A 10,700-nucleotide genomic window follows, 5' to 3' on the forward strand; every position below is an offset into this window, starting at 1 on the left:
TCCTGGACGTAAGGAACGCTGCGGAAACCAAAACCTCAATGGTCGCATGGAGTCAATGGTCGCATTCAGTAGTGATTTTCCCTACACTATACCCCATTTCTTTATTTAAGTTTGTTACAATAGGGCTGCGACCAATTAGATTTTTAAATGAAGCTGTCGATTATTTTCTCGATGAATGTGATTTGAAATGAATTAGTTGTTTGGTCTAAAATGTCAGAAAGATTGACCATCTTCTCATAAAAATGATTTAAACCAATTGATTTCTTATTAAAAGAGTCTGCGATTAATTTAATAGTTGACAACTAATTCATTTCCTAATTTGATCTCCTCTTATTGGTTGATTAATTATTGGCTGATTAATTATTGGTTGATTAATTATTGGCTGATTAATTATTGGCTGATTAATTATTGGTTGATTAATTATTGGGTGATTAATTATTGGCTGATTAATTATTGGTTGATTAATTATTGGTTGATTAATTATTGGTTGATTAATTTTTGGTTGATTAATCAACTGAGCGGGGATCTGAGTATTTAACAGTGATTAAGGGTCCCAGTGTTGTGTGTGAATGATAAATCATGTTGATTTCCTTCTTCAGAGCCAAATTTAAAGGAGCTTAGCAGAAAGTTGAATGAGGAAGACTCCTTCTACTCACTCATTCCTTCCCATGACTCCCGGCTTCTACTCCGTGGCAGTAGTCCAACCAGATCCGGGGCCTGTTGCAAGAAACCAGGATAAGGGATCAAGCCGGGATATTCAAGTTATGCTGGATGTCTTTCATCTTCTTTCGTGCGACAGGCCCCCGGTCATCGTCTCTCACGATTCAAGATTACATGAACACTTTATGGCATGTAACTAAGTTACACAAACAAAACAGAAGCAACATGTAGAATGGGACTGATGATTTTTCATTATGAGAATCGAGCATTCAAAGGAAATCTCGAGGATGAATCGCATTAAGACGACTCCACAATTGCAGTTCATTAAGAAATACTAAATGCCCGGAGCATTAGTGTGTAACATTAGCATCAGACTCTTTGAAGTCTTGGTTGCTGTTCAGCTTCAGCTGACACGCTGTAGTGAAAGCCTTTTCACCAGATTTAGAGTCCACTCAGTGGGTAAGGGATCAGTTTGCAGCTTGTGGCACAAACTAAGTACTTCAATAAGAAATGCTTCCTGGAGACAGGTACCTGCCAACGTTGAGTAATAGTTTAAAGGCCAACACGTTACAGTACGTCTTACTGTGTTGACAGAGTTAACATCGACTCAGACGAGAGTCTGGTCTGTGCTCTGTGTCCGCCTCGGACACACATGGAACACACATGAGTACACTGTGTCCCCTCAGTGGGTTTCCCAGTGGACGCTGTTCCTGTGCAGGGTGTGCTGGCCTGTCTGATAGTCCGCCCGCTGCATCAATACACATCTGTTTAGCTCCGGTGTGTTAAAAAGAGAGTTGAACAGCACTCTTCAGACAGCAGCGTTATCAGTATCGTTAGACATAAACCATAGGAGAGAGTCTAGGATTTAATTAACATAAATGAATGAAGTTTCTGAACTGTGAATCTTTAAGCCAAAAGGGATCAGCAGTCCAAACTCATGTGTGTAGACAGACTGGGGATGCTTGAATATCCGGACCCGTTCAATCTGTTGGGAAACTACAGTATATATTGTAAACATAATGTGTTTTTCAATGCAGGATCAATCATATGTTTTGTGAAGAGTGATTTTATGAAGTGCCTGAACAGCACAGTTAACGTGTCCCTATGCAATGTGAAAAATACGGAGGTTTATTGTTATGGTAGCCCTCTTTGCATTCAGTCTATGGTTTAACCAAATGGCTTCCCTCTGAATGAAGAGTCCGTTGGCCCCTTTCAGAAGGGTTGGGCTGCCAATTTGTTCTTTTCTTTAATAAAGATGACTTATGAAGCAGAATGATATGGTACTGGCCTTGAGGTATTCCCATTCTGGTGCCTTTAACTGAAAGCTGGTTATTAACCTGGTTTGGAAGTAGATGACAGGATTTTCTTAGCAGTATTTCCTTTGTGTTTGGGCTCCATCTGTTGGCTGAGTCTAGTAAGTGATGAGATTTGAAACATCATAAATATTCATAGTGCCTGCACAGTGATTGGATAGAGCTGACGAACCAACGAGGAAGGACCCTGGATGGAGAGCTTTTAGACAGTAACCACACAATGATCCTTACTTATGTATAAAGGACTGTACTCTTCCCACCTACACTCGTCCCACTGGTGGTTGCCTGAGGGTCTCCCACTTTAGAGTTGTTTCCATTCATAACTCAAGTAGATTTACACGTTCCTGACCATTATCTTACCACAGTACTAATACACGTTATATTGTCTGGAATTAGTCAATGTCTGTCCCTCCGTATAGTCATACATAACAGGTTTTGTAGATACACACAGATATCAACATTCACAAAGACGCACTACACACATATCTAAAAATACATAATATATCAAAATAAATACACGATAGGAGCATAACATACATACGCACGCACACACACACACACACACATTTGAAACTGTCTGACCCAAGGTGTAATAAGGACACATGCAACAAGTATAATATAAAGGATTAAAAATATGTGTACAAGTAAAGTTATAGAAGATAAGTAAAATATACAAATATATAAAATGGGGGGGGGGGTTACTCTATCTGTAAAGTGTCCTGAGATAACTTGATTTTATGATTTGAAAATCTGAAACAATCTAAGTGAATTAAAAAAGAGATGCTAGTAATACGTTTAGTAGAAAGCCTGCATCACAATCAGAAGTACTGTATTGATCCCAGAAGGGGAATTCTGCATCTGGGTCTTCCAAACTGAAATCTCAGAACTTTTGTATTTCTGTAAAGACGGCCACGTGGTCGGAAGCAGGGACGGCTGAACACTTTCTACTTCCTCGCTGAAGAAGTTGAACCAGAGCTGGTGCACAGCCGCCTATAAGTGGGAGGCCGAGGAGCCGAAGGTCATGCTGGCAGTCGTGTCAAATACATTTTCAGAAATACAATCAGAGAACAATTCATTCTGAAAGTGATGTGTGTATAAAGTGACGTTTGACAGGATGAGAAATAACAGCAGTTATTATTAGGAATGGGCTGTGTGCGGTGCATGTGGACACAGTTAATGTTGGCAATATACAATTTATGACATACAAACTTTTAGATTTATGTTATGTCAATAAAAAAGTGTCTTTAGTCATGTTAGGTTCAGTGTGCTGCTGAAGCACCCAGGGGTGCTGGTGCAGTGTTCTGCAGAGGAATGATGCTGCAACAAGATAACAGGAAACCAAGCGATTTGCCTTCAAAATAAAAGGTTTGACAGGTCATATTCTCCTGAATCTCCATGAGAGTTTGGCAGCTGTTATAAGCCAAAAAACAGTTTGAAACAAGGAACTTATGTCAACAAAATTCAGTTATTGTGTTGAAGTGTTCATTCTGAATGTTAGAAATGGATCATAAAAATCTATCATATTACGTTTTGTGCAATAAGCATTGAGCTCTAGCTGTTTGCGTTCTCTAAAACCTTGTTTTGGTGATTTGTACCTAGCTTGGAATCTCTCCTGGCATTAAGCTCACCAACAAATCAATTAAGGCAAATGAAATGCTGCCATAAAGGTAAGAAATGTATTTAAAAAAGATATGGTAGGCTTTACTGAGAAAAGTGTTCGCAGTAATGTTAAAACAAATGTGATTTGAAGTTAAATAAATAAATCATGCAACATCCCTTTATTCATTTCTGTTTGATTTTCTAACATATCCAGGTCTCCAGGATGGTAAAAAGATAGCAGATGTTTACACTACTTAATAAGTGAAATGTTGCAGCATGGTGGTTTTGGAGTAAGAGCTTTATTTTGAAAGGTGTGCCCATAAGTCCTAATTAATTAATTCTTTAATTTAACTGTAGTGAAAGAGCTGAAAGAAGAGAAGGAACGTGCGATACCTGCAGTTAAACACTCATCTCGTCCCTTTGAGATAATAAGATGATGTCATCATCACATAGAAGAAGTGATTATGAAGTCAAATATTGTCAGCAGCCCCCCCCCGCCCTCCTCTCGGCCACCAGCAGGTGGTTAATGCGACAGCCAGGAGGAGGGTCTCGGGCCCCCCGCCCCCCCCCCGGCCGGTGACTGGCAGTCCCCCGCAGATCCAATCGTCTCCCTCATTTGCTGATATGGCAACAAGCTAAGTCAAGGTACCGCCAATTAGCCAGACAGTGATCGGAAGCGTAATGGCTTCACCTTCAAAATAAAAGCAAAAGAGGTCAACTGAAAACTTGATTAGATGTTTTGGTCTTTGTAAATGCAAAGGAAAGAAATAATACAAATGAAAGGCTAAACTGCATATTTTTTCCAGACGTGCTTGAATCAGATTTTTTGCAGAAGTATAGAACACATTTTAAATATTGTGATGTGGAAAACGTGTGTTGGTAGCTAAAGGGCTTCCACTTCACCTCCTGGGCACTGCCATGTGCTCTTGGGCAAGCAGATAGCTTGCCCCCCCCCCCAACCTACCAGGGTGGCAGCCCCCCCCCCACTCTGACATCTCTCCATTAGTACATGAACAGGTCCTCAGCATGTGTGTGTATTCCAGGCCTGTGTGTAGTGATTACTGAAAGAGTGTAAATTGTAATTTTCCCACTAAGGATCAATAAACAGTATGAATTATTATTATAAAATTATTCATTATTCCAGGTTTGAAAATGTGTATATATTTCCCCCAAAACATATATGATAATATTTGTTGTTTTGGCTGCATGGGCCACCACCATTTTAATTGGAAGATGGCAGCTCTTTATTCATTATTACACTGATGACACAGCTGTTTATTCATCAGCACCACTACCACCAAAGCTTTGTCTAATTAAAAGTCTGATGTTTGGGGTTTTCAAAGGGCCCTGATTAAATATTAAGCCCAGATAAGATTAATACCATGCTCTTTTCATATTTGTTGGTCCTGTGTTTTTTGAATGTTTCATATAAGAATGTTGATTTTACATGTTTTATTGTAAAGTCTATCTATCTATCTATCTATCCATCCATCCATCCATCCATCCATCCATCCGTGTATTGTTACTCAAAAAGTGACACGTTGATTAACGTTGGTTGTATTTATTTGTTTAAACTTGGACCGGAAGTGCCGCGTTGACTACGGCTACCTTAACACTGTTGTGGTAACGAGGTGCAGCTGCGGTAGTTGAGGAGCAGTAGACGTCTAGAAGGCGACAGGAGACTAAACCGGGCCGAATAGTAGGCTAGTTAGTCAGGGGATAGCATAAATGGCTCCGGTGCCTAAGAAGTGAAGAATGGACTCCACGCTATCGCTGCCATGGCCAGATCCACCAACAGAAGCGCCGAGGACGGGGAGTCAAGGGTAACCGCCCCCACGGATCGGGTAGAGTCGCCCCGGGAACTGTCTCTGGAAGAGGTGCTGAAGTCGTACGAGCAGCCCATCAACGAGGAGCAGGCATGGGCGGTGTGCTACCAGTGCTGCAGCGGGTTGAGGGTGCCCCGCCCGCCGGCCGGGAGAGTCTTTCGGGTGAAAGACCCGTCCTCCATACTCCTGCGCAGGGACGGAACCGTGTCATTGCAGCAGGAGCCCCGACACAACGGTAGGACAACTGTCCGCTGATGCCTCTGAAAAATAACGTTAGCTAAGCTCCGACACGAACCTCAACTATAAAAAAGTAAATTCTAACAGTGTGTCCACGCTTTGCAAAGTAAATTAGCGCCTAACGTTTGACACTACATGGTGTTTTAAATATTAAGAGCCACTTTTAAATTCGGCGTAAAGTTTTTAGAATGTGGACTTTTTAACTGGTCCGCCGGTTCCCGCTGTCCTGGTCCAGTAATGTTAGCTAAAGCTCTCCGCAGTAGCAGGTGGACTTACAGAACTGTGCGACCCATTAGCCTGCTAATGTTTAATTTCACTTGACTAGCTATACTGCTTGGCTGATATCAGCGCCGAATTAACCAGCATCTACCAGTGCTTCATACGAGGTATTGAATCCTGTTGTATCCAGCAGGAACCGGGACTAGAAACCATGCCACATAAAATTATCAGAACTGCAAACGGAGTTTGGTACATAGCAACATATGGTGTTCAAACGGACGCATCGGTGCTATCCCGACCTAAACAAATCTTAATATTTTGCATAATAAACCTTACACTATACTTGATGATTGTTTTAAGCTGACCTTACACAAACGGATAGTCGCTACTGTTTGCGTCGCACTCTCCGCGCCAACAAGGATGACTCGTATAATGCCGGTAAAGGATTAATTATTCATAGAGAACACCCAGCATTTCCTCCTTTTGGGAGACTTCAAAGGGTGGATGGAAGCCCAAAGGATTTTACGCAAATTCTAGTTAGTTCCCCCGCTGTCTTCTGATGCAGGTGCATAATGTCCTCACTGCGGGCTGCATGGGCCCAAGAAACCTAGAAACCTGTTCCACAGGACGGACAAACACAGAGACATCTTCATGCCAAACTTAATTTGAAAGGTTTTATTTGGACTGTATATTTTCTAGTCTAAATGGGGAACCTGCTTCAAGACCTTTTGAGAACCACTTTATAATAAACCCAATGAACCACATAGCTCTTGCTTGAATAAAGTCTCAACTCTTCACCTCTTATTCCCATGGTAGAATGCAGCCATTATTTCCAGAAACCGGTGTTTCGTTGATGTTCTGCTGTGCTGTGCCTTTTGCTCTAAAGCACCACACAGTCCGACTATTTGAATATCCTTCTGCTTTGTTCCTGCCAAGAGGTCAGAGAAGGCCAGTTAAATATTAAAATCATTAGTTAGAAACGTTGAGAAAAGCAGGAATGTGTCGATGATGTCGTCTCTGTTCTCATGTACTGTATGTCAGCTTCTTGCTACTGCAGCAAAATGAATCGCCCCTCGGGGACAAATACAGGTCTGGAACTTAAACTTGAACATGGACTTGTGAGTTATCAAATCTTAGTAGTAAACAGGATAGCCCCGGCTCTTATGCAACAAGTCGTCGCACCCTTTTTGTGCTGTGGTTTCTCTTAGTGTAGCAGCTTTTTTTTAAGGAACTCAACAGGAAAGGTTGCTCAGCAAGGAGGATATCTATCTTAGTTTAGTTAGTTGTTAGATCATTGTAAAATCCAAGCTTTGTTTAACTTGTCTTGGTGACTTTAGTCTGTCTGTGTTACGTCCCGGCACACGCAGCCTGCCCTGATGGCAGAAGTTCAGGAAAGAGACCTGGAGAGTCTGCACGGATTCTTTTGGCTTGTTTTCTAACCCTTCCTCGTACAGGCTCTGTATGGACTACTCTTTCCTCCCTTTTATCCTCGTAGCCGTCTTGTGTGTGCCAACCAGCATGCGTCTCAGCTGCACTGTGAAGCTGCCAAACCATGCTGGGATTCCATATCTGATGATGCTCTCCAGAATCGCCCAGTAGAACATGAGCATGCTCTGGCTGCTTGCTCCGACAGTCTCAGTCGCCGTAGAAAGTAGACTCTCTGCTGCAGTCCACTAAACAGGTGGTCCATGTGTGTTTTCCAGCAGAGAAGATTGTCTATATGGACACATAAGTATTTCTAATATGTTATCTACCTGGGTGATTGACTGGCTCATGGTCAATCCCTTGCCTCGGGTCAAGGACCTTCTCCTGTGTTTTTATGCCATCTAAGATAAGATGGTGGCTGATATGATGGTTGATAAAGGCGTTTATCTCATCGTGGTACACAGAACTTTAGTTTATTGTCCCCGTGGAGAAATAAGGTTGCAGCAGAAATTACATCAGAAGGCATTTTTGACAACATAAGGACAAAAAAACAAGCCAAAATGTCTCAATTTTAGACATAGACATACTACACACACCATAGACCAGGGCAATCATGCGTGGGGGGGTCCAGACCACCTTGGAAAAGAAGAATAAATAAAAAATAAGCCTTCTCAGAATTGATGTATCATCCACTAATGGATTATTTGGGTGTACTTACCTGTACCGGTAATTTCATCCTGTTCATAATTTATGTGATGGGACAGACATGTATTAGAATATTTGGACACGTCTGAGACACTGCACTGCGGTCAACGTGGTGAGCTGATAATAGGGGTGAGATTTGAATAATAATTACCTTTTTGTATTTTATTAAACGAGTCTGTGTTGACTTTAAAGTGTTTCTCATTTTGCTGGGGACCCATTAGATCCCCCTGATAGACACGGTGGGACACTGGAACCAGTAAAGATCCTGGAGCTGCGAACACGCTGCTAGGATCGTTAATGGTCCGCTCTCATGTCCTTTAGCCTCTGTGGATCCATAGGTCCATATCACAATCCATATCAAAGCACTGGTGCACGTCCCTTAACCAGCATGAAGGGGTCTTTATTATAGTGAGACGGTCTACATTATTAATGCAGTAGGTCTGCTGGAGGACCTTTTAAATTCTGTAAATGGTTAAATTCATCCAGTTCTAGACAGCTGGGCTATAGAGGAAACAACTATTGTTGACCAACAATCTGAGGTCCAAGCTTCATTATTAATTCAGAAAATGTTGAATTGGCCCCTTTAATCAACATTTTTACCACTCTTGCAAATTTAGGGTGCTTCCTCCACAGCGCCGCGGAGGAGGGTCTGTCTAGACCACACAGGATTCTGGGATGGGAGGGAAACATGCTCTGGTTTATCGGCATGTCTTTAAACCAATCACAGAGCTAAGCTCCGGACAGAGCCACGGTGCCGCTGCTAAATAGTCTCAGGAAGGAAGTTGTCAACAGAAAACTCAGAGCCTGCACAGTCTCAAATGATCTTCTATTTCCTGGAAATCTAAACCTCCATGCAAAGGAGGGAGGAAGTGAATGTGAAACCCAATATGAGCCGGGACTGAAGCTGCACTACACAGCATTTAATGTAGACACACACCTAGTGCATCAGCCTGAGTCACAGAGAAAAACACATCATCCGCACTGACATGCTGCACATTCACTCTGGTTAGTGCAGGAACCGGGACCCTGTGACTCTGAGATAAGAGTTTTCCAGCAATTTCCAATCTTATCTCTATCTTAAAGAGGGGTATGGTGTGAAAGAGCTTTCAGTTCTTTCCAGTGTTCTTTGGGTCCCTGGGGCTCAGCTGATCTACTCCCTTCCTCCAGTCATGTCACTGGTGTCGAGCTACAAGCTACTTCAACGTTTCTAGCTGGGGTCCGGACAGAGCCACGGTGCCGCTGGTAAATAGTCTCAGGAAGGAAGTTGTTTTGGTGGAACATGTGTACGTTCGGAAGTAGTTTTAGTCGTCAACAGAAAACTCTGATTGGACAGATAGTCTAGCTAGCTGTCTGGATTTACCCTGCAGAGACCTGAGGACCAGGTAACCATAGTCCTCAGATTGGACAGATAGTCTAGCTAGCTGTCTGGATTTACCCTGCAGAGATCTGAGGACCAGGTAACCATAGTCCTGAGAAATCCACCAGAGGTTAGAAGGGTTAGAAGGGTTAGGGGAACATTGGCGCCAAGTGTTTCCATTTAAATTGAAAAACATCATTGTTATGGTTTGATTTCTTTCTTATATGTCTAAGATATGATGTGTAGGCCAGGACACCTGGAGCATGTCAATATTTATTTAAAATGGTATTTAGAGACCTATGTCGCCTTTAACAAATATTGCACCTCCTGCAATTTGAAAATTGCAGATCAAATTCCCATTAATTGTTCCGCCCTAGACCAATATCCTTATTCAGCTGCTCACTGCTGAACAGCTCCACTGTGTTCACCAGCTAGACGCTAGCTTTGGCTGTCTCTGTTTGGTGCCCGGGCAGATAGACTGAGGGGGGGGGAGGGGGGGGGGGTTAATCAAAGATTCAACAACACTGTAGAAACAACAGCAGAGTTCTTACAGAGAGTCAAGAAGCTACAGATGTCCCAATGAGCTAGGGCTGCACAATCATTTACACATCCAGTGATACTTCAATTTACCTTCATTAAATTCCCTTAAAGGTCCCCAGGCTCCTACAGTACAGGTGATGGCTAGAGCTGGGCAGTATGAAAACAATGTACATCACAATAGTTTTAACCAGATATTTCCACTATATTGTAAGGTTGACTTTTGGTGCTTTCACAAAAGATTTATACAATGAGATTTTAGATAAATAATTATCAGTAATGTGGATATAATGACGAAGTGGGTAAAGGCCAATAATAGAACAGCTGGGACAGCCTGAAAGTTCATCACTTTACTGTAATGTAGCCTGTAAAGCCAGGAAAGGAAACACTTGTGTCACATCAAGATACCGTTGACTACATCAACAGAGTGAAGCATAAAAGGCTGAAAATACGCGTTATGGTCTTCTTAGCAAATGTAATAAATGTCTGACTGACTGACATGTGATTTGCATTCTCATTAGAAAACAACTAGTTTTAGAAATGTCATATTGTCTTTAGGTAAAGAAGTGTATTCTTATTAAGTGTATCTAGAAGTGTATTATTCAAGTTTTGTTTTTGATAAAAAAGTGAAAGTCATGACTGAATCCAATCGCAGTAGATGAAATCACAATAACAAGCGAAGCGGCAGGCAGTGTGTTGGGATAAAGAATCTACGCAGATCGTTAAAGCTGTTTAAAAACAGCCCTGCCAATGAAATTATTCTTTTCTTGCAAAAACTGATGTTTACGATTACTCCAGTTAGAAAAGGACTGCAGCTCCCCC

General features: G+C 42.0%; 1 protein-coding gene across 1 annotated transcript in view; it reads left to right on the forward strand.

Annotated features, from left to right (window-relative positions):
• Positions 1–5,154: 5,154 nt before the first annotated feature.
• The window catches only part of spire2 (spire-type actin nucleation factor 2), a 28,082-nt gene continuing 22,536 nt past the window's right edge, over positions 5,155–10,700 (forward strand). The window contains exon 1 of the mRNA XM_034879801.1: positions 5,155–5,633. Within this exon, the coding sequence (XP_034735692.1) occupies positions 5,351–5,633 (283 nt within the window). The 5' untranslated portion in view covers positions 5,155–5,350. The remainder of the gene's footprint in view (positions 5,634–10,700) is intronic.

Source organism: Etheostoma cragini, chromosome 8 (assembly GCF_013103735.1).
Source record: "Etheostoma cragini isolate CJK2018 chromosome 8, CSU_Ecrag_1.0, whole genome shotgun sequence".
Lineage (NCBI taxonomy): Eukaryota > Metazoa > Chordata > Actinopteri > Perciformes > Percidae > Etheostoma > Etheostoma cragini.